The sequence below is a fragment of the Corvus kubaryi genome, unplaced genomic scaffold, assembly GCF_017639235.1.
Source record: "Corvus kubaryi isolate FWS band 111438036 unplaced genomic scaffold, C.kubaryi_AGA036_p1.0 125, whole genome shotgun sequence".
In the NCBI taxonomy this organism is placed as follows: Eukaryota; Metazoa; Chordata; class Aves; order Passeriformes; family Corvidae; genus Corvus; species Corvus kubaryi.
In genome coordinates this window covers 913,172-939,912 of record NW_024580660.1, presented here as the reverse complement: position 1 = coordinate 939,912, position 26,741 = coordinate 913,172, and the positions used below count along the sequence as shown (strand labels likewise).

Below are 26,741 nucleotides of genomic sequence, written 5' to 3'. Positions count from 1 at the left end.
TTTCATTGTAAAGCTTTGTTTGGAATTAAGATGGATTTTTAGAATTTCTAAGGAGGGTAGGCATCTAACGTAGCACTGTTTGATCCTAACCCCACTCAAAAACCTTTAAATGCTTTAGAAGTTGTATTTAATTTTGTGTTTTTAGGTACTGATGTGTAAGTGTCTTGGGACATATTTCAGGAAAAGATGGAATGGGGAGTGTGGATAAACAAATATAAGCAGAGACCTGAGAAAGCTGAACACTAAGGAAGCAAGGAGTAGGGTGAGGCTGTTATTTTAGTGTAGGGAAGAGCAAGGGACATGAAACTTCTCACATGACTTGAGAAAAACCCAAACCAAGCATAAAAATTAATACAAATCCATGAAACTTTGAGGGCCTGTTTGGGGGTGTTTGGAATGGAGAAATCTTGCTTTCTGGATGTCTCTTGGTTTTTGCATAGATGTCTTTTGTGTCAGTGAGCCATGTGTTTCCACTTTTCTAAAAGGGAGTCGGTGTGGAGCAGTGGCATGACAACATGGCAAAGCCATGGAGATCCCCCCATAACTGATGTGTTTATTGAGGAAAGGGGGACAGGAAGCTGGGAGTGCCTGAGCCCAAAGGTATTGGTAAGAGATGCTTAACCACTTTCTCTTGGTTCAGCTGCTTAACCATGTGGAACCTCCCCCTGGCTGCCAGCATAACCATATCCTCCTGCTTTTGCCTAAAATGGTGGTATCTAATAGGTTTTTAAGTTAGTTACTTCAATGCTTTTATCCCAGACTGTTGGGGTCCACTGAGAGGTCACACAAGGGAATATGAAATTGCATGAAGTCCGTGGAATCAGACCTGATCTCAGAGGAGATATTGCTGAGCAGGAGCAGAAAGAATGGAGGTTGCTGCCCATGTTCACTCAAATTCTCAGGTGAAGTGATGTGCCTGAGGTCGCCTGGGGGCTTTGGCAGCACTAAGGTCCAGTCTCACATCATCCTGGGTAGGTTCTTCCCTTCTCTGGTTCATCCTCTGGCTGCCCAAGCTGGGCCTGTTTGTCTGCTTCTTTAGCTGCAAAAGAGAAATGATGGTATTTAGCTGTATTTTGTTAAGTCCTTTGCAATGTGATGAGAAAACATCTTTTGAGTGTCCCAGATAAATGGGGCTTTATTAGGAAAGGGCAAAGAAAAAATGAATGAAAAAGGTGCTTGGGACAAGCTGACGACTGAAGTACCTCTGGTGATTATTTTTTTGCATCTCTTACCATCTCACTAACAAGGATAGGAGTGGGCTGAGAATCTTGATAAGAAAATGATCTTGACACTGTAGTCAGGGTTCAGTTTTCCATTATCTTAGATAGTGGATCACCTTGAATTTTTCATATGACCAAGGCATCAAGTACATTTGGAACTCATTGTTGAAGCTACATAGAAAATGAAGCACAGGAATTAACAATGTGAGCACTTAAACAATGAATCTAGTACCTTGGGAGAACAGTGTCGTTCTAGTTGGAAATTTGTGCTCAAGGGAATGCTTAAACCTGATGTCAGTATATAAACTGGTAGAGACTTACTTGCATTTTCAATTTTTAAGCAATTCAATGTCTTTGATTCAAACCAAATACCCTAAGTGAAATGCACAGATCATCCGAGGGTATTTAACTTTTTCTGTTGTGAATAATGTTGGAGTTGTCTCTCCAGAGTTAAAGTTGAAGGGATGCTGCAAGTCAGGTTTAGTTCAGCATGACCAGATCAGCACGAGGGATTAGAGAGATGGTTCTGTGGGATTCTGGAGCTCTGACAAACAGCTGAGGAGGCTGTGAGTAACAGCCACATGTGCACGAGCTGTAAGCCAGATTCTCTGCTGCGATGCCACAGCCCCTCTGAGCCATCTGACAGTGTAATGGAGCTGAAAAGTGGCTGTGTAATGCATCCCTATCTCCTGCTCCTCAGCTGTGGGGATGTTCCCAGCTGTGCAGTGCTGGCATTCCTGGCACTCTCAGAGCTGAGGCTCAGACCCCAGGATAAGGGCTCTCTCTGGATTTACAATGGGACTCTGCTGAGGAGGGTTGGAAGTGTTTTTACCAGTATATTCCCACTGACCTGTTCCAAGTATACTGGGACAAATTTGCTTCTGAAAGGGGAGTCATTATTAATGCCCTTTGAATAGGTAGCCCAGAGAGAGAAGCTGTAGCTGAAAGTTTGCCCTCAGCACTTGTTCTTCAGCCAAAATAATGCTATATTTAACTTATGAGCTGAAGAGTTCACTGCCTATGAACACCCTACAAACCACTCACTGATTTAGCCTTTCATTCCAGTACTGGGTTGACTTATCAGCCCTGATGGGTTTCTTCAACTGGCACTCTGCAAGATGAAGGGTGGGATTTTTCCATGCTGACAGAGGATCACAGTTTTTTTATCCCTTATGACAATCACCATACCCACTTCACTGTGTTGGGGGATTTCCCCTTTCACAGTGAAAGAGGAAAAAATTTAATGTGAAGAACTTGGGTCTACACAAAGCTAGAATTTCTCATGAGAGACCATGAAAATAGTTTCAGGGTTTTTTTCCCAATCAGAACCCAAATGACTGTCACAACTTGCCTTGTGAAATACTAAAGTAGGTACATCACTGTTTGTTATGTTTTTTCTTAAAATGGGACCATGTAGTCAATGTTGCTGACCCTGGAGAAACCTCAGTCTCACAGAGGTGCATGCTGTGATTTTTCCTTTTGACTCACCAGTCAGAAGTGAAAAAGGCAGTGGGTGCATGATGTTAAAATGCACTGGCTATCTGCTAGAATCTGGTCTGTGGGGTGGGTACTCATGGTGTCCTCCCAGGGAATCTGCTTAGAAGATCAGCTTTCCCTTGTTTTGTGATATTTGTGATATTTTCTTTCCAAATTTCTGACCAGGAGTTCAAACCTTAATGGTACAAGTGACCAAGATACCACAGTTTGAAGAGCTGCTCTTTTCAGGCGGTGTTGCTCAGAGTGTTAATCTCTATTAATATTGAAATTTGGCTGAGTTGATGCTTGATGGCTCAACACTGAGTCAGTGTGCCAAGCAAACCCACCTCTGCAGGTGGTTTGGGCGCTTTTCTGCAGGTGAACCTTCCCTGTGAATGTGCTATGATCGAATGTCCCCCCATGTCCAGTTCCTTGTCCCCGTTTCCCTGTCCTGCTCTGTCTGGCATCAGGGCTGCTGCCACACTGAGCCAGGACCTGCTGCTGCCCCAGCCTCTCTGTCCCACGGTTGCCACAGCCACTGTCCATCCCCCCTCTCAGGTTTGTGCTGAGACTGAGATAAAGTGACCTGGCTGATGACATCCAGAAGCATTGGATGGCTCTGCAAAGCTTTCCTGGGTGTGTTGCTTCTGCAGCTCTCCCTGCATGCAGCCAGCATGGATTCAAGGGGTCTTCTCTGTCTGTTCTTGGTCCTAACACAACTTACTGTGTATTAGTACAGTTGGAAGAAACTACTGCTCTTAATCCAGTTTTGAGCACCACTAGGACAAAAAGATGCATTTTTATTTTGTTTGCAGTATAGGGACAGGGGCAATTTTTCCTGAAGAGGGGGATGTATTAAGTTCAGTGACTGGACTAGGATCAGTGCGGAGTTTACTGTGGCACCAGAAAAAAACCATCCTTGACTTGCTTGCTTATGGGTAAATCATGGAAATCTATTTAGAGATCTAAATAGCATCTACTTATCTTTTTCTTCATTAAATAGATGTTGTGGGTCTTTTTAAATGCTGTGTTCTATCGCAAAGTGAAAGTTCAGAGCTGTGGTTATCATGTCCTAGATTGAGCTCATGCCCTGTGATTAAGGCAAATGTCTGGACAAATGAAGAAACATGTATATCTGGGGGAAATAGCTGTTAGGAGCATAAATGCCTGGCCAGTGGTGCAGAGATTTCCTCCAGATGCTTCTGCTTTCCCCCCACCTGATCCCCCTTTCTTTTGATTCTGTTATTCACAGTGGTCTCCAGAGAAGAAGTTAAACCTCTCAGGGAACCGACTCCTTTTACAATCAGGATACCAGACTTCAATAATTATCTGCAAATCCAGGGGCCATCCAGTGAGTTATGTGAGCTAAGACAATTGGAAAGTGTACAGGAGAACTAATAAATAACAGGATGAGCCTGAGGCATTTCACAGGATAAAAATAACAGGTAATTATCACTTGAAAGATTTTTACAGTCTCTTCATTATTTGAATATAATTAACTGAGAGAGGCAAAATATTGCAGCCTGGTAAGGTGAATCTCTGCCTTAAGAAAGGGGCCGTGCTCTTTGCTTGGGAAAACTGTTCGGTGGAATTAAGGCTATACAATTTTTTGTATATAGATAGAATTAAAAGGGAAATACAAGAAATTGAAGGTGAAGTGTCCCTTGGCAAGGTCTGGCTTATTGATATCTGCTTTTGCTGGCGTATATGTGTAACTCAGCTGAGTGAATACAATATTGTTCTTGGCTTTGCTTTATGGATTGCTATGTCACAATGGTTTAAGACCATTTTTGGTTATGAGAAAAGACATAACCCTTTTTATACATACATTAACTTCTCCCTGTTATCCAAAGCTGTAATTTCTCTGCAAGACCCCCAAGCCATGGGTGAGGGCAGGTTTATTCACTGGGGAGAGCTGTGCATCCTCAGAGCAGCGATGGGGACCTGCCCATTTCTTGGACTCCTGAGCTGCAGCGGGAGCCCTTCGCACTTGCTGAGGACTTGCCTGAATTCAGCGTCCTTTCCCCATGGGAGAGGCAAGAACAGGTGAAAACCACGTTTGACTGCAAGTCAGCTCCACAAGGTCCTTGGTCCGGACTGAACCAGTGCATTTCACAGCTATCGTTTAACACCTCTAATCTGATTGCCTTTAGCCTGTTCGTTCGCAGTCAAGTGGATGTTTAAAGGCATTCCCCGGGGTCCTCACACTCATCTTCATCCTCACTATTGTATTTGCCTTTTAGGTTTAAGGGAGCAAAGAGTGTAAACGGCCGTCTGCTATGGAGAACTCCAGACAATGCTGTATTTCTTTGGATTTGCCACGATCTCCCTGCCGCAAAAACAACAAAAAAAGAGCCCGAGGAGAGGAGGGAAGAAGGAAACCTCCCCTCCCGCGAGGTGCATGGATTAATGTGCCGTGGGAATTGCTTCCCGGGACAGGCTGTGACTTCAGAGGGTGGCACTTGCGGAGGTCGCAAAGGCTGCGGCCGGGGGTCGTGGGAGAAAACAGCAGGGAAGAGGGTGGAGGCTCTTGCTGCGGCTGCCTCCACCCCTTTTAGGCAAACTTTCCAGCGGGAAGGGAGGAGAAAGATTTAAGATCAATGGCTGCAATGCTTAACTCCGTCATAAAGAAGCCGGGACGGGGGATTTTAGCGCAGGGTTTGAAACTGCATGGGTGCCGGTGGGCGTGTTTGGGGTGTTTGTGGAGAGGTGTCATCGCTTGCTCCTGTCGTGACTTGGCTTTTTTCCACTGAGACACGGCACGAATGCGGCATAAAGCCGGGAAAGTGCCTGTGATGAGGGAACGGGGGGGCGAGGGAGTCAGCGAGCATCTTCCGAGCCCGCGGGGCCAGGGATGCGGTACAGCCCCGGACCCTCTCCCGGGGGTTCAGCTCCTCCGCCTTCGTTCGTGTATTTGCTCATCTGCGAAGATAAGCAGGGGAAGAGGAAAGATGGCCAGCGAGGGGAGAAAAATAAATCAACTGCTATTTTTCATCTTTGACAAAGTAATTAAGACTCGTTCGTCTGCTCCACGGGCCGCTGAGGCTCGGTTTGCGGGCAGCTCTTCCCCCGAGGGGGAGGCACCTCTCGCAGGGGTCCCCAGGGGCTCCTCCGGGGAAGGGAGGGGCTGTCTTCCCGTCTTTTGGAAAAAGTGCGACCCCCGCCCTGGAGCAGCCGCCTTCCCTCCCAGCTATTCCCTTTGGGAAGAAAACCGGGATCCCTCCAGGCACAAGGGTCTCACGTCGAGGGTGGGTGACTTCCCCAGAGCCCCGAGGGAGGGGTGGGCGGTGTCTGGTGGGAGCTGCAGACAGGTGCTGTTCCTTAATCCCTTGGTACACCATGTGGGCTGGGAGGGTGGTTCGCCTGCGGGACAGGCGTTCGGGAGGGACGGTGAGAAGGAGCTCAGAAAAATCATTTGAATGACCCTGACGGCTGCTAGTTGGGGCGCTAAACCCCCATTCTGGAGGGTTTTGATTTGGTTTTCAAAGGAACCGTAAATCCAAACTCGGAGTTTGGACCAAAGCAGGTGTTTCCATCCCAAACCGCGTGTGAGAAGGCGGGGGCGGTGGGGAGCTGGGCTGTGCGGCCCCGAGGGCCGGCCACGGACGAGGAGGACAAAGGAGAATGTTTGCCAACCGAGCCGTGTTTCTGCGTGGGTCTCCCTCTTGACCAAGAATGGATCCTTGGCTCCGGTGCTCAGCGAGAGCCTCTGGCCGTGCCCCTCCGAGGGCTTTCCCCGGGGTACAGGGGAAAGAGGGGTGCTCTTGCCTTTTCAGAAAGTAAAGGAGATCGATTCCCTTTTCCAGGGGTGAAACTTCGATTTCACGTTTCAATGCTGATGGAGAAAGCAAAAATAGAGCTTGGAGAAGAACGAGAAGAGTGACTTTTCCGATTTTTGAGAAAACAAAATCAGTCAACCCAGTGACTCTAGAAGACGTTTAGGGGTCTTCCCGACCAAAATACCTCTTAGACTACTGCCTTGTCGCTTTTAATTCGGCCCGTGCCTTTAGAGGCATTAACGTAAACTGGAGGTCAGCATAGCTGAGATAACAACAGATCGCTCTGCGTTTGGAGGATGCCTCGAGAAGGGAACACTGCAAAACACCACCAGCTTCTCCCCCTCCCCGCTAATGCCAGCTTCTGTGACCGCCCCTCGATTTCTAAATAGACCCGCGGAGAGTACATGGAATCACAGAAAGGCTTGGCTTGGAAGGGATCTTAAAGTTCATCCAGTTCCGCTCCACTCCTGCAGTGGGCCGGGACACCTCCCTCGAGACCAGCCTGCTGTTCTGCATGACAGAGCAGAGGCAGAAAAGTGACTTTAAAGATAGGAAAGTACAACAATCTACAGACAGTGTGTGTGAAAGTGTGTGCGTGTAGAAATACCTATATGTGCGTACTGTAATTATACACCTATGGCACAGGGAACCCCCACGCTCGAAGGAAGATGTGCGAAGCACCACCGCGGGTTAACGACAGCTGTGCTGCAAACGTGCTCTGCCGCTCTGCTGGGAGGCAAAAGCATTTTTCAGCTGCGAGACTGACTGATCTTTTCGGCGAAAACCGATTTTCGCCGTTCTGCTTTGCTGGCCCCTCGCTCCTCGGCTTTCGTGGGGCTGTCAATAATTCCGGCGAGTGAGTTTCAGCTGCCACCGCAGTGCCGAGGTGTGACGGAGGGAGCCGGGGCCGCAGCCGGGCGCTGCGGGCAGCTCGGCCGCCTGGGCTGGAACAAAGCTGCCCTGTCCCTGCCGGGGGTGGCCGCTCCTGCTGGCACCGCGCAGCCCGCGGCTCTGCAGCGCTGTCCGGGCTACCGCGGATTTTTTATTCACTTCGTCCGCCGAAACAAACGCTCGTAACCCGTAAAAGCAAGGACGCCGAAGAAACGCGTGTGGTGCTGGCGAGTTCAGCCCCCGCCTCCCCTCCCTTCCCCTCCCCTGCATAGGCGCACGCTCCACTCTGCTTACGCTAAAATGTGAAATATTCTCCGAAGAGGCTGACACCAGCAGGGTCTATGCGGATGAACAGCGTCTCTGACGCTGAAACGACTGGGAAGGTTGCGTAGGGAGCATCCCGATTTGCCAATGCGCTTTTTATTTTTTTTGTCAGCGTGAACAAAATTATCTTGTGCTCAAGAAATCTTTGAGAAAGCCCCTCAAGTAGCAAATCACACCTATGAGAGGTGATTAGGTGTGAATTACTTCGTTGCAAAAACGATTCTCAGTTAACACCTGACTTTTAATGAGGAATAGTTTCCCCCCCAATAATCAAACATAAACGCCTTCATGGGTGAGGGAACAACACCAGCAACTTCAGGGCTGTTGCCGTCATCTTTGCTCCCACTTGACTGCTCTTCGGACAGTTCTGATGAAAGAGAAGTTTGCTTTATTGTGTGTATCGTTTAATTGGAGTTTCCCCCATGAGGCACAGTAAAAATAGAAGATATAATGCAATTTTCTGCAACGAGACCAAGAAAGACGCAATTTAAATGTGTTTGTGTACTTTACACATAGTGGACTTCTCACCCCGTGCATGGGAATGTGGTTAGATACAAAACTGATCATCTCTATATTTTTATTTTCATATCCACGTATATGGATATATAAAATGATAACGTACATAAACAAGCTGTTATAATATCTGATCTGCGAATTGCAGAAATGCAGATTTTTAAAAAAGGGAGCTGGATCACACTACAATAAGAGGGAGGAGGAAGAGGAGTAGAAATGGAAGGTTTCTCCTCATTTCTCTCTTGCCTTGGGTGCAGGAGTACGTGTTTCTCACATGTTCCCTCTAATTATCAGCAAGAAAGTTCTTCCGTGCCCCGGCTGGCTGCGGTTTAGTAATCAGCCCCCATATGAGTCACAGGGAACACGCAATGCCACTGCCGCGTGAGTGACAGCCAGCCGGCGCTCCGGCTTCTCGGTGTCCCTTTAAAATCTGAAACCAAGGGTAATGATTTATCAAACTCTTATTATCAAGAAAATGTCACACGAAGGGCACCTTGCTATGCACTGACGCAAACTCAGTCTTTCCCAAGGAAGTATAGAAAGCTTTGCTCTGAACTGGGAAAATCCAGTCTGTCAATTGCCTGTGCCGCTGTTTTTACCTCTATCGGCTCGATCTGTGGCTATTTAAGACATGGTAAGTGCTTGATTTCTTCTCTTCCATACCGAGAAGGGCTGGAGGAACAGAGCGGTGGCGGAGGGGGAGCTGTCCGCGGTGCTGCCGGCGGAGCCAGCGCGGAGCCTCCCGCGGACGGGGTAGGGATGCTGCGGGGGAGGGGGCGAGCACGGGGAAAGCGGTGGTACCCCAAAACGCACTCATTTAGTGACCGAGTCCTTTACCCCTGGTGCCGGGAGAGTGGGATTACGATGGAGAGAAAACTTGTGGCGGAAATGGTGACGGGGGGTTTTGTGAAACACTCTGAAAAAAGAAAGTGTATTTGTAAAGCTAACATTAAACTGATGGGAAGGTAGGGTTTGCCTGCAGGTTGCTTAATGTATAAAAAGAAGATACATTTTAAACTGTAGTTTTAAGCTGGAGGGAAAGGTAGAGGTGAGTGTGGGAGTGTCTTCAGAAATCTATTTAATGATTAGGGGACGCTTAAATAAAATCTTTAGCATTGTGTGAGTCGGAAACACAACAAAAAGAATAGGAGAAAGCTACTGTTAGTGGCGTTAATCTCTCTGTGGCAGTGCGGTTATATTTTGGGGTTTTTTTTGCATTTCGCTGTCTTGCTGATGGGCTTTGAAGCATGGCAGCCAGCTCAGAAATGTTCACCAACACTATTTCACTTGTTTTTTAACATCCCCGGCTGCCTACAGGGCAGCTTGTCTCCTGCTCATATATGTTAAAAAAAAAAAAAAGTCGATGTGCATTGTTGAATGACAGAAAGGAAATGGGGCGTAAAATTAAAGAATCTTTCTACACTGGTGATAGGGAAGGGAGCATCCTACAGTCGTGATGTGAAATCTAACGAGGTCTGGCGGCGCAGTGCTGTAGAAACACTTATTTAAACTTGAATTACGGGTTTGCAGATGCTGGTGTTGTTATTTGTTTGAGGTTTGTTGTTGGGGTTTTTTTTTGGGGGGTGGGGGGAGTGGGTTTTTTTTGTGTACCGTACTCTTTTTTCCCCCAGAGTATTAACGCTGAATGGGAGGGCAAGCAGGCGAGCCGTGGCTCCTCGAAATTCTGCAACACTCCTGTATCCCGGTTTTCTGGCGCATGCGTTTCCTGCACGAGGACAAAAATTCGTAGAATCACTGCAGCGCCAACAGTTTTTTTCTCTTCTTCTTCTTTTGGTAAAATATGTGACGTTCTCATTTTAGGATTACGCCAGTCAAAGGGATATGAGCAAGCAGCCTGTGAACAACCCTGAAGCGGTGGCTCCCGGACCCAGTGAAGGTGCGGGAGTTGTAAGAATCAGCCCCGAAAATGAGCCGCAGAACGCCCCTCCGCAAGCCCCCGCCGCGACGGTCAGGCTTTCCCGGTCACTCTCTAACGACAGCAAAACCCTTCCCTCCGAAGAAGCGAAACCAAGCGATTTTGAGAGGACCAAAGTCGGGATCTGCAAGCTCAGCAGCACCCCGGTGCAAGCCAACTCCACCCTCCGGAGGGAATCTGTGGAAACCTTTCCCTGCAAGCCTAGCCCCGGGGCAGGGATCGCCGGGCAAGCTGCTATCCCTCATTGCAAAATTCCCGCTTTGCAAAGCACAGACGGGGACGCTACCCTAAGCCTTGGTAAGAGCACGCTGGAGCAAAACAACGCCAAGGGCGCCTGGGTGACCTTGAGCCAGAGTACCGTGGTGCTGGGCACAGATGGCAACGCTTCTGTTCTTCCTGGCAGAGTGGAGGGGGTGAGTTGTCCCCTTACAGGTTTTCTTTCCCCCGCTTCAGCTCGTGGGAGGTTTTTGCCACTCAGCACCGATTTGGGGTGGAAGTTCTAAAATCAGGTGCAGATGAGTCGGGGATGGGGCTGTGCCGCGGGGAGGAGGGAAGGAAGAAGGGGAGAGAGGATCTTAGACCCAGTGCTGTAGTGCTGGCGAGTGCTAATTATGTAACAGCGGTACAAATGAGCATTCTATGTAATTCCAGTTGGTTCCCGAGCCGTGCCTGTAGGTGTACCCCGGCTCTGACCCGCCGTGCGCGGGTGCGCACGTCCTTACACCTCCCAGCCTGAGGTCTGGTCCTGTCCCCAGCGTCAGCCGTGAAGGGTGCCTGGCCCTTCCCCCTCCTCAGGCTTGTCCGCCCGCCCAAACCCCCGGGGACTGCGTGCCTCGGACCCTGTAACCAAAACCAGGCCGAAATAAATCAGCCCAGTGCCGTCAGAGGTCCCCGGGAGGGGGATGCCGCCGGTGGGTGCGTGGCCGGGAAGGTGCCGCTTCCCGTTCCCGACGCTGTCCCCGTCCTCCTGCCTATCTGCATTTTCCCTGGGAGCGGGCTGGTGGCGGTGGGGGCTGTTCCTTCGGTAAAAGCGGTTTCGCCTGGATGTGCTGGGAACCGCGGTCGGTCCTGACCCTGCCGAGGGCACCGAGGGCTTCCATCCCCAGGGGAGGCGATCTCCCTTGCAGCGGGGGATCAGGAGCCGGGCTACCCCGAGCGCTCTGTGGAGGGCCATGATTTAAATCCCTCTTTCGTGTTTGTGGTTTTTTTTTTTTTTTTTTTTTTTTTGGTAAAGGAGAGGCCTGGCAGCGGCGGCTGCAGGGGAGAGGGCCGGGAGGGTCTCCCTGCCCGACCGCTGCTCGCCAGCTCTCCCTCCAGTGAAGCCGGCAGCACCGCCGTGCTTGTTTGCTAAAGTGGCTGGTTTCCCATCTCTCTCTCTTCCCCCCTCCCTTTTTTCCCCCCTTTTAGGAAGACGATGTGGGGGATGAAAATAAAGCCCGAGGGAACTGGTCTAGCAAGCTGGATTTCATCCTCTCCATGGTGGGTTATGCAGTGGGGCTGGGCAATGTCTGGAGGTTCCCGTACCTGGCCTTTAAGAATGGGGGAGGTATGATGGCTTTTTCCTGTCTCTCTACCTGCAGTACCGTACGGGTCTGAGCCAGTCCCTGCCTTTTTGGCGGGGACAAACACGAGGGGAGTGGGGGCCGGCGGCATCCTATTGCCCGGCAGCCAGCCCCGGGCTGAGCCGAGGTGTGGGGGCATCTTCAGACCGTCAGACACTTGGTGAAACATCTGCCTGGGTTGTTGGGGTTTTTTGGTTTTTTTTTTTCTGGTTGGTTGGGGTTTTTGCGTTCGTTTTGGTTTTGGGTTTTTTGTTTTGTATTGTTTTGGTGGTGGGTTGTTTTGGTTTTTTTTTTTTGTTGTTGTTTGTTTTTTTTTTTTATGGTCCCCTCTTGAAAGCAGGAAAGCCCTGGCGAGATGTCCTTAAAAGGGAGCGCTTTCCTTAAAAACACCTGCAATTGGCGCTGGCGGGAGAGGGAGGAAAATGAAGAGGCGTGTTGATCACAGAGGCAGGGCTCCGGACGCCTCAGTTACACACAGTCGGGTCTGAATCCGCAATCGGTGCGATGGGGAAAGAGGAGGGACTTTAGAGTCGGGATAGTGACAAGAGGACGTTTGACCCCCAGTCGAGACATTCCGCTATTTCGTGAGGTTTGGGGAAATTGTTTCAATGATCCGATTGAGAAATATTCGTTTGAAATAGAGTGAATGTCGATCAGTTGAATAGAGGCGAGGAGAAGTTGGAAGAGGGGTTATGCTGTTAATAGTTTAAAAGGGGAAGAAGAAGAGGAGGTTTATTTGCATGGGTTCTCCTACCGGAGACCCTTCTTGAAACGGAGAACCGGTGGATGATACTGGATTCAGACCCTTGCTGCTGTAAACCGCTTCCCTCTTCGAAAGGGCTCTCAGCAGAGGATAGTGGTGCTGTGATCATCGAAAACAGTCGTGTAGAGCCCGTAAGAGCCGTTTTCTGTGAGGGAAGAGGCAATTTTAAAGATTTATTTTAAATTGTGAGCTTTTTTTTTTTTACCCTTTTCATTTTACGTGTAAAAACTTTCAAGTGGGAGGTGTTAAATACTGATTTAGCAATATGAGTATTTAATGTCTGTAGCAAACGCTGGAAATGTAGAAAACTGCCACCCATCTTCTCCCCCACCCCCTTTCCTCCTGCCCGTCGAGGCTGGAGGCACCGGGAATCGGTAACAAACCGAAAAATTTTAGTAGAAAAATGTCTTGACGAAGTTGTCCCCAGTATCACGGGGTGATTCAGGTTGCTCTCTCTTCTCTCCCCCCTGCCCCCCAAGGTGCGTTTCTCATCCCCTATTTGATGATGTTGGCTCTAGCTGGGATCCCCATTTTCTTCCTGGAAGTCTCCCTGGGGCAGTTTGCTAGTCAGGGCCCCGTGTCGGTCTGGAAAGCCATCCCCGCCTTGCAAGGTGAGCGGAGCAGGCTCCGGCCCGGTTTTGGGGAGCATGACCTGCACTCCGTCTCTTGCATGGCTTCAGCCGCCTCCCTGCGCCCCGCTCCGCCGCATGCCACGGGCGCTCCGCGGGCTCCGCCGCTCAGCGCGCAGCTTGCGCGGCCCTTGAGGGGCCGCCCCCGTCCCACAGCGGGGCTGTCCCCGTCCCTGTGCCAGAGGAAGCCCATGCTTTGCAGCCGCCGGGCCCCGCTGCTTCCGCCGCCCCAGGGACTAATGGCTTTTCCTCCTGTCTCCCTGTCTGCCCGCAGGCTGCGGCATCGCCATGCTGATCATCTCGGTTCTGATAGCCATATACTACAATATTATTCTGTGCTACACACTCTTCTACCTTTTCGCCTCCTTTGTACCCGTGCTCCCCTGGGCTTCCTGTAACAACCCCTGGAACACGCCAGACTGTAAAGATAAAACCAAACTTTTGCTAGGTAAGTCGGGACATGCTTATACTCAGCTTTAATTTTTTTTTTTTTTTAATTTGTGGCCATGGTGGTTTTCCAGAGCTTTCTGCAGCTCAGCTGCGCCCCTGGGAGATGTCAGAGGAGACTGCGGATGACCGTGGCCGGGAGAGGTTCCCGGCACGGAGGAACGGTCTCTTCTCAAGTCACTTTGAAGTGATCTGTATCCCCCGGGCACTTCCCCCTACTTTTATTTAAATTTTTCCTCACCAGGGATAAATGAGATTTGTCAATTTAAATACTAAAAAAGTCCTATTTTTTTCCTTCTCTCTCTCTCTTTTTTGTTCCCCCCTCGGAGGAAAACTCTGTGTATGCAAGAAAGCACAGAACAAAATACCACAGCTGGGAGCCTGGGGTGTCTGCTAAAGACAAATTATTTGTCTATAGAAAAGCTTCTCTTTAACGAAAAAACCCAAACCCGTTTCTGCAAACGGCCCCAAACACACAATGACATGAAAACGGAAAAAGCAAACCTAGTGAATGACCTTTGGAAAAAGGTGTTGGCACCTGAACAAAAGTTCAAGAAACTAGGCATGATCTAATGCATTCTTGTCATTTTACAACCAAACTAAAAAGAAAAAAAATCTCTACACTTTATTTTTCTATTTCCCCACCTCATTTCTTCCTAGATTCCTGCATTGTCGGCGACCACCCAAAAATACAAATCAAGAACTCTACTTTCTGTATGAGTGCCTATCCAAACTTAACCATGGTTAACTTCACCAGGGAAGGAAACAAAACGTTTGTCAGTGGGAGTGAAGAATATTTCAAGTAAGATCTTTCTTTGTTTAGAGAAATTATGTTAATCTTTCTGTAAAATCCACTGGGACAGGCAACAAATCACTGCTTGGAAAACCAGAAATACAGTAGTCAAGGGCAGTGAATGATGCTCATTTTTTATGCTTAGGAATGATGAGAGCTGAATTCAAACACTGGATTACTTGTTTTCTGTTCCTGTAGTGCTTAGCACAGCTGGGGTGTTGGCCCATGCCCGGCAGTTTTATCTACTACTGCAATGCAGATAAATAAAATAATACACGGTGAGAATCACTGGAACCTTCTAGAGAAACTGCTGAGGACGCTGAAGCAAAACAAAAATGGAATTTGAGCTGAATTACTGCCTGTGGTTGCTGTCATTATTTCCTGTCCCCCGCCCCCCCCCCCCCCAATTTTTTATATTTCTTTTTTTTTTTTTCTTATTTTTAGGTACTTTGTATTGAAGATTTCAGCAGGAATTGAATATCCTGGTGAGATTAGATGGCCCTTGGCTCTATCTCTTTTCCTAGCTTGGGTGATTGTTTATGCCTCCCTTGCTAAAGGAATCAAGTCATCAGGAAAAGTAAGAACAATATTTGTGATTGTACACTCACAAGAAAGCAGGGTGCTGTTTTTAGAGACTCACACTCTTGTTTAAGGCTGTGAATTACTGAAAATATTTTCAGTAAATTACTAAGTATTATTTGAAATGCCTTTTTCCTGTCTGTGTTTTCCTTTCTCGCCAAAACAGAAACAATTTTTGTGACTTTTTTTCTCTGATCTTCAATATATTTAAAATGAGCTCTTAAGCTGCACTCAGCAGTGGGATGGCAAAAATGGTACTTTCCAGCCTTCCCTATTCTGTGTGGTGTTCATCAAAATTCAGCAATCATCTCACATTTCACTGGGAACTTGTGATGTAAATCAAGATATTAAGTAACATATTTTAAAATCAGAACTGAACCTTAAAAAAGCTCAGTGTGTGTGTGAGGAAAATAAGTAGGTGTTTCCTGGGATAAAGATAGTGGAAACGGAGACATGAATTTCCTAGAACTGGTCACAGAGCTCCAGTTCCAAGCCATCCCTCTGCTTCTAGAAGCTGACTTCACCTGTTGGGAGGTCACTTGGCAGTTAACAGAAAGTCCTAGAGACTCAGAGTGCCAGGAGAAAGTTGAGATTTTTTTTCCCCCTTATATTAGTGGGATAAATAAAAATATTTCATGAAAGGTAAGAGACTGGATAATAATGTGGGTTTGGATGTGGCAGTGGATATTTCTCTAAGTGACTCTTACTGGCCAAGAAAAATACTGACTCTGATGTCAGAGACAAAGTTATTGACTCCTTGGTATTAGAGATAGAAATCCTGTATTTATGTAGAGATTAGGTCAGTATATTGACTGCACAGAAATTCATCAGGGCAACTTGTTGAAACACCTCTTGAAACAACAAGAAAAGCTCAAGAAGCAGTTTCAAAAGTCACTTCAGCTCAGACCACAGGTTGAGGGAGGTGATTCTCCCTTTCTTTTCCTGTGAGAAGCAACCTGGAATCCTGTGTCCAGCTCTGGAGCTGACAACATAAGAAGGATATAAATCTCTTGGAGCGAGTCCAGAAGAGGCCACAAAAATGCTCAGGGGGCTGGAGCCCCTCTGCTATGGAAACAGGCTGAGAGAGCTGGGGCTGTTCAGTCTGGAGAAGAGAAATGTCCTAGGAGACCTTCTAGCACCTTCCACTCCCTAAAGGGGCCACAAGACAGTGGAGAGGGGCTTGGGAGTTGGAGATGTCCTAGGAGACCTTCTAGCACCTTCCACTCCCTAAAGGGGCCACAAGACAGTTGGAGAGGGGCTTGGGACAAGGACATGGAGTGACAGGACAAGGAAAAATGGTTTCAAACTGGCAAAGGGAAGGTTTAGATTTGATATTATAAAGAAAGTCTTCTCTGTAAAGGTGGTGAGGCCCTGGCACAGGTTGCCCAGAGAAGCTGTGGCCGTCCCATCCCTGGAGATGTCCAAGGCCAGGTTGGGCTGGGTTTGGATCAGCCAGGTCTAGCGGATGGTGTCCCTGCCCATGGCAGGGGTTGGAATGAGATGATCTTTCAGGTCTCTTCCAACCCAAACCATTCTGTGGTAGAATCCCACAATCTGTTTTGTTTAAGACCCAGATGCTAATGTGAAAAATATTTGAAATGATTTTGTGTTGAATGTAAAGCTCATAATGGCCATAATCCAACCATTTTATTTGACCACAGAGAGAGCTGTGTTCTAGATGATTATTCAAACATTAAACACACAACCACTGTTGTGTATTTAGACCTTGTGATGATTAGGTCTGTCTAGATAATTTCACAGACTTACCTTTTTTTGAATTTGGACCAGAACTATCATCATGGTGATATGTAGTTATTAAGAGGTACAAAGAGTGACAAGAATTCTTTAGGCTTTTTTTTTTTTTAGTTAAATACAGAAAAATATAGAAGAAAACTACAGAAATGTAAGTGTTATTGAGTGGCACTTCTCATTTCATTTCCATTGAACTGTGATAGCTCACTCTGGGCAACTATCAAAAGTGGTATTTTTCCTTTAGCTGTAAATTCCTATTGTTCCTCTCCAGACAGAGAGAGGAACCCTCTTCCCTTCTCTGTCTAGAATACCAGCTCTTACCTCTGTTGTTGTTGATGTTATTATTCCTGTTTCCAGCAGCAAGAAGAGCTGTAAAATTTCAAATTTCCTGGGAAATAACCCTGTTGTTTTCTTAGTTTATCCCCTGACTGTTGTCTCTGAGCCTGAGTTGTTGCCTTCTTCAGGCAATGGTGTAGCACTTAGATCTCCCCTCCTCTCTTCTTATCCAATTTAGCCCTTTCAGTAACCTTTTCTCTGCTCTGTGCAGGTTGTGTACTTCACAGCTACATTCCCCTACGTAGTTCTCATCATCCTTCTTGTAAGAGGAGTAACTCTACCTGGAGCTGGAGATGGGATCTGGTACTTCATCACACCCAAGTGGGAGAAGCTGATCGATGCTATGGTGGGTTTGCTACTGCACTTAAAGCTGCTGGGGTGAATAAATCATACAGATCTCTTGGGGTCTGCTGCAAGCATTTTCCATGTGCAAAGGCAGCGCTGTCATCTGTGGAAACTTGTTCTTTGTCTTATGTGGGTAAAGTATTGTTTAGGGTCACTGGCAGATAAAACATCAGTATCTGAAGCAGATTTTCCCTCCTGGTTTGTATATTTTGTTTCTGAATGTATTTGAACTGATATGTATCAGACAATATAGTTTTTGTATTTGTGTCTTCCACATACAGCAAGGTTTATATTGTCCTTTTATATGGGCTCAACAAGAACAGTGCTCCTTATCAAATGGGCCTGATGTATTTCCTGGCAGGATTTTGCTTTTAAATATTCTATTGACATCCATCAGTCTAAAGTTCATTTAAAGTAATTAGGTGTTAATCCCCTCACAGCAACATTTAATAGTGTTACTGAACTTTCTAACATTCTTTCCTGAAGCTGATGTTATTTTCTTTCCTACTTAGGTTTGGAAGGATGCTGCCACTCAGATTTTCTTCTCCCTGTCTGCAGCATGGGGAGGTCTAATTACCCTCTCTTCATACAACAAATTCCATAATAACTGCTACAGGTGTGTAAGAGTGCAATGTGTTTGTTTCATTAAACAGGTTTGTCCAAAACCAGTTGTCCTTCCTCTTGCAGAAATCTGGTTTGTAAGACCCTTATCTCTTGAGTTTTTTATCCTTGTCCTTTCTTTCCCCTCTTGTCTTTTTGTCCTTTTTTTCCTCATCTTTTTTTTCACTTTTCCTTTTTTTTTCACTGTTTCCATTCATTTTCTTTCCTTTTTTATTTGTGTGTGGGTTTTGTTTACATTTAACCCTTCCTGGTTTGGTATATTTTCTCTTCTCCCCAGGTCCTAATCTACTAGTCTCAAAATGAGCATTTTGGCTTATTAAAGTTCCTACTGGCTCCTCAATTTCAGAATCAGGAGGTTGAGGTTGAAGTGCAATCTGGGAAGTGTCAAGAGCTGTGGGCAGTGAAACAGTCACTTGGCAGTCAGCCTCTGCTGAAGGACAGCCCATGTGTAGAGTGGGCTGAAGTTTGCATTGTGAAACATGCAGGACTTTAACTTGCAGCTTCCATATACGTGATTCTTACATCTCCTAAATGTTCTTTCTTTTTCCAATTACTCCCATCGTGGTTTTATGTGTACAAAGTTATTTCATGCTGCGAAATTTGAAATCACTTTTATTTGAAATCACTGAAAGCAATTTTTGCAAGGAAAAACACCAGTGTATAGCTTTTCATCCAAAAGCCTGCCAGCTAAAATGTCTGCAGATGGAAAACACAAAAGCAAGTGGCATTAGTGGAGAGCTTCCCTGCTATTGTACAGTCTTTAAAGCCAGTCTGGAGCAAACCTTTGCCAATTCCTGCAGCGCCAGAGGTGCTGATTCAGGACAGTCAGCAGCATGCGCAGGGACACACCCAAGAGGATGCTCAAAAACTTTCCCAGATCAAGACTTCAAAGCAAACACTCCTTGGGATTTCCACTGCCATGTCCTATGACTTCCAAGGAGAGAATACAAAATACTTAACTTTAAAAAGAAACGTGATCAGAATTTTAAAAAGGAATCTCAAAAACATTTTTACTAGCGCTAGAAAGTAATTTAATACAATTATCCCAAAACATGGATGAAAAGTAATAGTGTTACATAGTCAGCGACTCCCACCCAGCAATCCTTTGGGTCCTATTTGTGAAAATCCTATTCCTGGGCTGTGAGGTTTTTTTGTTGATGAATGAATACAATCAGAATATCAGGGGAAAAAATGGCAGAAGAATCATATTATCTTTCTGTGTTAATTTAAAAATGTTTTGTGGAGTTTGGAAGATGTTAATGAAAATTTTGAAGGGAATACGTGGTAATGAAGTATAAAAATCTTACAGTTCTAATACCAAATACATGCTTTACCTGTGTTAGGGAGAGATATGGGAGACTGAAGTAGAAGTAATTAGAAAAGCTTAGTTACTTCTAATATTTTTAATTTTACAACACAATCTTGAATACTGAAATGAAGCATGACTATTTTCTCCTTCAATTTTTATATTCATTACATTTTAATACTGCAATTGTACTTTTCAGTTACATGTTAATTTTAAACATAGTAAAAAATCTGTAATTGCAGTAAATTTGCATAAATTGATTTCATAATGAATACCTGCAATACTTCAAACCTATCTAGGTTTTGGAAGAAGGTTCACACATCATGATTCCAAACAGCACATTGTCATTTTTTTCTGTAGACCCAAAGAATTAACAAAATCATTCCTGTTAAGAGATGCTCTGTTGGAAATTCTTGAAGTTTGCCAGCTCAGTGAGGTTCTTTGACAGCTTTTCAGGTTGTATTTCATTCTGTTCCTGACAAATGAATAGCAGTAGGAATAAGCAATTCTAGCCAACATAAAATGCCCAAACATTTAAAGTGAGTGACCTGTTTTTTCTGAAGTTGTAGTGTTTTATGGGGAAGTTCTCTGGACACACATATTGTTAAAAAAATCCTAGCAAGAATGTAATAACTATGGATGGGGTTCATAAGGGTTGGTTTCCTGTCAAGTCTTGACATATCCAGCACAGTAAGACATTCAGCTATAGATTTCTTGAGATTCTGTTGACAATAACAACAATGGAAAAATGTACCAAGGAATCCTCCCTCTACAGATGGAAAGTGTTTGAGTGAGTTCTGCAAGGTACAGAAAGCTTAACCCTGAAATTCTGTGTACAAGAAGGATACAGACAAAAACCATCTTACCTGGACAGCAGTGGTCAGCCCATACCTCATATGGAGAGCAGATGTCCTCATGAGGCAAAGAGTTAAAAAATGTGTTACAAATCATGTCACCATGACTGCCTCTCATCTTCAGAGAGGCCAAGAGCAGATGTGCTTGCCCTCCTGCATGGCCTGTGGTTCCTACATGGCACATGAGTGATGGAAGCTTGCAGAGCTGATTACTAGTGGTGCTGTGAAGACTTCTGTGCTCCCTGATCAGCATCCAATGCACCTGATGACTATAAAAGTGTGCCTTCACCAGCATTCCTACAAGATGTGTGTGCTCATGAGAGACTCCTGAAATATATGTGTGTAAAAATGTGTTCCTTGTGTGTATCCCAACAAGCTTCTTGTGTTTTCTTTGCAGGGACACATTGATAGTCACGTGTACCAACAGTGCCACAAGTATATTTGCAGGCTTTGTCATCTTCTCAGTTATTGGCTTCATGGCAAATGAACTCAAAGTGAATATTGAAGCTGTGGCAGACCAAGGTAGAGCTCACTGGCATTTCATTGCTTAGGCAGGCACCCTGTGGCACTTCCAGCTCTGTTATTAATGCTAACATTGATGTTGGAGGTGGGAATGATGGCTTCAGACTGGTGTGGATCAGTAAATCACATGTGGGCATTTCTGTACAGGAGAAGGTACCCTGGGAAGTGAAGATTTTAGTTAAAGGCTCTTAATCACTTGTTTGGTAAGAGAAGGAAGGAGGTTGAGACTCATTTAACTCATTGTGTAAATGGCTGATGGAGGGTAGGGTGGGATGGTTCCTTCACATAGTCTAAGGGATTATTGGTTTTCTCATTTGTCTCTGATGCTGTTTGTCAAATCCTCTTCAAGGTAAAAGTTATCTCTGGTGGTGGCAATTTTGGATGAGAGGAGGGTGGGAGAAATCTGGTATGAGGGGTGGATTGTGCTTCTGAACTGTGGGGAGCAAGGAGATGTCTCCACGGAGGAGTAAAACATTTCTGAAGAGCTGATTAGAATCTTGGGTAGTGAAGAGAGAAGGTCATTAGTGGGGATATGAAAGGTCTTAATTGGTAGAGCTGAGCACCCCTATGCCAACTAAACCATACCTCTAAGTGCCAGTCATTGCTTGAGCAACTCCAGGGGTGAGGACTCTACCAGCTCCCTGGGCAGCCCACTCCAAAGTTTAAACATCCATTCAGTGAATAAATTCTTCCTGATTTCCAGCCTGAACCTCTCCTGGTGCAGCTTGAGGCTGTGTCCTGTTGTCCTGTCCCTTGTTCCCTGGGAGCAGAGCCCGACTCCACCTGGCTGCACCCTCTTCTCAGGGAGTTGTAGGAGCTTTTAGGAGTAATGTTTACATCAATATTTTTATTTTAGACTCCACCTCCATTCTGGAACAAACAGCACAAGCAGCCCCAAAATCTAAACCACACTGCACTCACCAAAATTATTTGTGAGGAGTTAGAGCTGAAGATGCTGTGCTTGAGTGGAGCTGCAGTGGAAGCTTCAAGGAGATGGAGAGAGGTGGGATGAGGGATGTGACTGTCAGGGATGATGGAGGGAGCACTTGGCTCAGCTGGTACATCTCTCGTCCTCAGCACAGGAGGTCAAAAACCCTTCTCTGCTGAGTGCTTACTGGTGGTCTTGGAGTCAGCAGCTAGTGCCAGGCTGGAGCTCTCTGCTCCCAGCTGTTCCAGGGGTGTGGAAACAGCTGTGAGTGCACTTGTCAGAGCCTGTTCAGACCACCCAAAATTATTTCACGAGGGTGAGGCTTTGCTGCACTCCGTGACAGAGGGAAACAAAATTTAGTGAAGTAATAGGAGATGAATTTGCAATACGAAGAGAGTGAAGATTAAGGATAATTTTGGACTGAGGCAGTGCGTTGCATAACCATAGTTAAAAAGCAGACTCAAGAATTGGTGACAAGAACCAGTTCTTGCCATTGCCTCATTTTAATTTTAATTCTAAAGTTGTATTTCTTTCCTCAGCAAAGGAGAAAAAAGCAAAAATGATGATGAAACATAATCTCCCTTCAAGTTTTCAAAACCTTGAATGAAAATGTTAATGGAAATAAGAAGGGGCTTTTCCCTTTTTTCCCTTTTTTTTTCTCTCCTAAAATATTAATCTGAAAAACATAGAATGTTTTTTTGTTTAGAATCTTCCTTTCAGGAAAACCTCATCTATCTGATGAACAATTAAAACACCATGGAGGGAAAGACAGAACAATCTCTTTTTTTTCTACTCTCTGATTAAGAACATAGTGCAGTTGAAAAATGTTAGTAATTTAAAATGAAAGTTCATTTGAACTTTAAAATTTTAACACATATAAAATATGTGGAGTTTTCCAGGCTTTAATAGACTTTTATAAAGAGTTCATACTAACCTAAGTCTCCAAAGATGGAAAGGATGGGAGTCAACCTCCCTGTGACTGCTGTCCTGTGGTTGGATGCTACCAGGCATGTGTTATCTAGGAGAGTTATGAGGGGCTGACATGGAGATGTGTGCATTTTCACATTCCATAATTTAACTTTTCCTAAAAGAGTGATTAATGGGAACTCATTACTCTGAGACTTAATTAAACTTCTATATGCAGGCAGCAAGTGTAAACAGAGCCCCTATCTCCAATAGTCAAGAAAAAAATCTTTAATCAAGAGATTAAAGAGGTGTTTGTAAATAAAATAGTAGTTCTACATGCAAAAAGTAATGTTTTTTGCAGCACATTTTAAAGGCAGCAGCACTTACTGAGTGTTTTTTTACTGTGTTTTAACTCCTATATTTGACTTTTGTTTAGAAGAAACCCCAAGCACTTCACAAGTTGCCCAAGGAGATGATTTTTATGCTGCTGAAACTGTATTTTTCTCAGTACATGAGCAAGCAGGAGTTTTCTCTTGAACAGAAGCAGCATGTGCAGCTGGAGGAACTGGGCTGGCTACAATTATCTAAATTGAAATGTCCAGGGCAGAGTGAGTGGGGAGCCCATTCTCTTGGCATGAGGGCACCGTGGCTCTCATTTGTATCTCACCTAGCAGGAGGCATCTTTCGGAGTGCTTGGAGTGGGCGTTCCTATAGCTGGGATAAGTAGAGAAGAAGTGCCACCTACTGTAATGCTGCCACCACAGCCCTGCAGCCTTCGCTCCCAGGCAAATCCAAGCACTTAGAAAAATACATTTCCTTTAAAGCAAATAGAAATTAAAGGCCAATACATCAAACAACAGCAATAAAACAATGGAAAATTCCTGATTTAGGCTTTAAAAGAGTCCATCTCCTTATTTCTGGTGCTCTGCATTATTTCAGGTTTTCCTGTGGATTTGTTTAGAATCACAGCAGTTATTACCTTCTGTCTGGTGTCAGGTCTGGGCATCTTTTATATTCTCTCCTCATTTAACAGTGAAGCAATGAGTTGAAGAAGAGTATTTGCATTTCCATTCATCCTTGTAGCACTGAGGTGTGGGTGTTTGCCATGGGTTGCTAATTGGCAGGGAAGTGGCAGGAATTTGATCACAGAGCAGGACAGAAACATGGCTGCAGTGCGCAATTCTTGCTAATTTTTTTTGGTTTTAACTTGGATCAGTGTGTTGGTATACTGGTTGAATGTGTGTTCTGCTTGGAAAGTTGGAGTAAATAAGTGATTTGAAATTTGCAGTATAAATAGAAATTAATCAGGTAAGGCCGAACTCTGTAATGGTTAAGCCTTTCTGTAAATAAGAAATATCGAATCTGATAGCCTTTATTTTTCTTATTTCCAGGTCCTGGGATTGCTTTTGTGGTTTATCCAGAAGCCTTAACTAGGCTGCCCCTCTCTCCCTTCTGGGCTATAATATTCTTTTTGATGCTTCTAACCCTTGGATTAGACACTATGGTAAACTGCTTTTATGTCTCATTCTTTTCCTTTTGATTTCCCTATGTATTTGTTTGGAGGACCATGCAATTAATTGCTATTTCCCATGTGGGCAGTGAGTCATGAAAAAAGAGGAATGAAGTAAGGCCATCAATGCTGAAATAATTTTTGCAGGGCTTTGGCACTGCCATCCGAGCATTTAACACCTAGGATTCGAAATACTCTCTCCTATCATTTAATATCCAGCTCGACCACTTTGTGTGCACTGAAATGAACCCTTTATTTTGTCTTCCAGTTCGCCACCATCGAGACTATCGTGACCTCTGTGTCAGATGAGTTCCCCAAGTACTTACGCACGCACAAGGCACTGTTCACTCTCGGGTGCTGCGTGTCCTTCTTCATCATGGGATTTCCTATGATCACTCAGGTAATGACACAGTCTTTGAGCATCACTGTCTGTCCCCAGTCCCCCTCTGGTGGCTGCTTTCCTCCTGCACAAGCTGCAAAAGCTTTAGCTGAGTTCTGCCACATGTGACACATGGTGTGTCTGAAAACTCTTTTTCTAAAACTTTTTAAATGGATGTTTCGACTGAGATATTCTTAAAAGACTTTGCTGTTCAAATCTTTCTGAGAATCAGGACTTTAAAATTTTCTCTATTCAAACATCTCCAAAATAGTGATATAAATTAAGTATTCAACCCACACTGACGGGGGCAGGGGTAGACTGGATATTAGGAAGAAATTCTTCCCTGTGAGGGTGATGAGGCTGTGGCACAGGTTTCCCAGAGAAGCTGTGGCTGTCCCATCCCTGGAATCATCCAAGGCCAGGTTGGATGGGACTCTGAGTAACTTGGGATAGTGCGAGGTGTCCCTGCCCATGGCAGGAGGGTTGGAACAAAATAATTAATGTTCCTTCCAACCCAACCCAGTCTGTGAATTAAGGAAAAAACCCCAAAAATTTGAATATCATATAAACATCCACACCTGTTTTGAGTGCCTTTCCTTTGGGATTAGCCATGCTATGATGGTCTTGGCAAACTGCAGACTTAACACTGGAATTCCCATCTACCAGCTATAATCTTCAGTATCTTCTCTCCACTAATACCTCCAGCATTTTAAACTCTCAGCAGTTTCAAGATGAGATACTAAAAATCTTAATATTTTATCCATCCTTTCACCCTTTTTTTCTTTCTTTTCTTCCCTCTTACCTCATCACTACCAGCCCAACTTTCCTGTTCTAAAGCCCAGGATGCATTCAGTCGTTTATTCACTCGAATTATGCTGCTTAAGTCTGCCATGAAGACAGGATATTAAGTCCTTTCCAAACAGATGAACTGGACTCATTATTATGGTAGTTCTGCTTTCAATGGTGATTTTGCTTTTGATGTAGTATTATGTGGTTGGAGACACTGCAGGTGGAAGGTCTGATCACATTTCAGTCCTTAATCTTAAAGGATTGAATTCAAAGTCTTCCCAAGCTGTCCTAGCTACCAGAATCAGGTGTACCTCTGCTTTTTTCTTGTTGGATTTGATATTCATTCAGCCAGGAAGAAGAAGCTACAGTACAACATGACTTTGTGTCCAGTTGATGTTTGGATGCTTACTTGGGTCCTGTTCCTCTTCACTCTGACTGCCTCAATGCCACAAGTAATCTTTTATCTTTCTTTCCTCAGGGTGGAATGTATATGTTACAGCTTGTGGACACTTATGCAGCCTCTTACTCTCTTGTCATTATTGCCATCTTTGAGCTTGTTGGAGTTTCCTATATCTATGGTAAGAAAAAATATTGTTACTGGACAGCCTATACCAAAGCAACATTTTAACATATGATAAAGTGAAATTCTTAAGGAAAGAAGTAGTTTTTCTTTGTAATAAAAAGGCTCAAAATTCTCTTATTTTGGACATAAACGTGATAGGACTTCAGGATACCTTTAAATGCATGTATTCAAAAGACTTTCATACCGTCTCAAGACATTTTCCACCAATAGCTCAAAGATATGAGTATGAGAACAGACCAAACATTTGGTGACACTTTTCCAGGGGTGCTTTTGTTCTTCAACAGTTTTAGGGACAGAGACCTCCTGAGCCAATAGAGGTATTTTTGCATTTTCAGTGGGTGACCCTGGCTGGATGCCAGGCACTCACCAGAGCTGCTCTATCACTGCCTTCTGCAACTGGACAGGGGAGAGAAAATATAACAAATGTTCATGGGTTGGGATAAGGACTGGGACAGATCACTCAACAAACACTGTCATGGGCAAAACAGACTCAGCTTGGGGATATTAATTGCATTTATTGCTAAGAAAAACAGAGCAGGATAATGAGATATAAAATAAACCTTAAAAACACCTTACCACCACCCCTCCCTCCTTCCCAGCTCTATCTCCTCCCCACAGAAGTGCAGGGAGATGGGGAATGAGGGTAATAGTCAGTTCATCACAGGTTGTTCCTGCCGCTGCTCAGGAGAGGAGTCCTGTCCCTGCTCCAGTGTGGGGTACCTCCCATGGGAGACAGTTCTCCATGAACTTCTCTTATATGAGTCCATTTCATGAGCAACAGTAGTCCATGAATGTCTGTAATGTGGGTCACTCTTCCATGGGGTGCAGTCCTTCAAGGACAGGCTGCTGCAGTGTGAGTCCCTCACAGGGTGACAAGTCCTACCACGAAACCTGCTCCAGTGTGAACTCCTCTTTCCACAGGTCTCCAGCTCCCTGTCAGGACCCTGCTCCAGCACAGATTTCCCACAGGTTCGGAGCCCTCTTTTGAGCATCCACCT

General features: G+C 45.3%; 1 protein-coding gene across 2 annotated transcripts in view; it reads left to right on the top strand.

Moving 5' to 3' along the window:
* Positions 1-8,594: 8,594 nt before the first annotated feature.
* The window catches only part of SLC6A5 (solute carrier family 6 member 5), a 33,925-nt gene continuing 15,778 nt past the window's right edge, over positions 8,595-26,741 (top strand). Inside the window, exons 1-13 of one of the 2 annotated variants that reach the window (XM_042021360.1) lie at positions 8,595-8,837; positions 10,025-10,552; positions 11,547-11,685; positions 12,944-13,075; positions 13,368-13,541; positions 14,201-14,342; positions 14,778-14,910; positions 17,212-17,346; positions 17,858-17,961; positions 20,524-20,648; positions 23,874-23,986; positions 24,261-24,392; positions 25,639-25,738. In XM_042021360.1, coding sequence (XP_041877294.1) covers positions 8,835-8,837; positions 10,025-10,552; positions 11,547-11,685; positions 12,944-13,075; positions 13,368-13,541; positions 14,201-14,342; positions 14,778-14,910; positions 17,212-17,346; positions 17,858-17,961; positions 20,524-20,648; positions 23,874-23,986; positions 24,261-24,392; positions 25,639-25,738 — 1,960 coding nt within the window. In that variant the 5' untranslated portion in view covers positions 8,595-8,834. Of the gene's footprint in view, positions 8,838-8,876; positions 8,957-10,024; positions 10,553-11,546; positions 11,686-12,943; positions 13,076-13,367; positions 13,542-14,200; positions 14,343-14,777; positions 14,911-17,211; positions 17,347-17,857; positions 17,962-20,523; positions 20,649-23,873; positions 23,987-24,260; positions 24,393-25,638; positions 25,739-26,741 lie in introns of those variants that run through there. The other variant, XM_042021362.1, reaches the window with a different exon arrangement.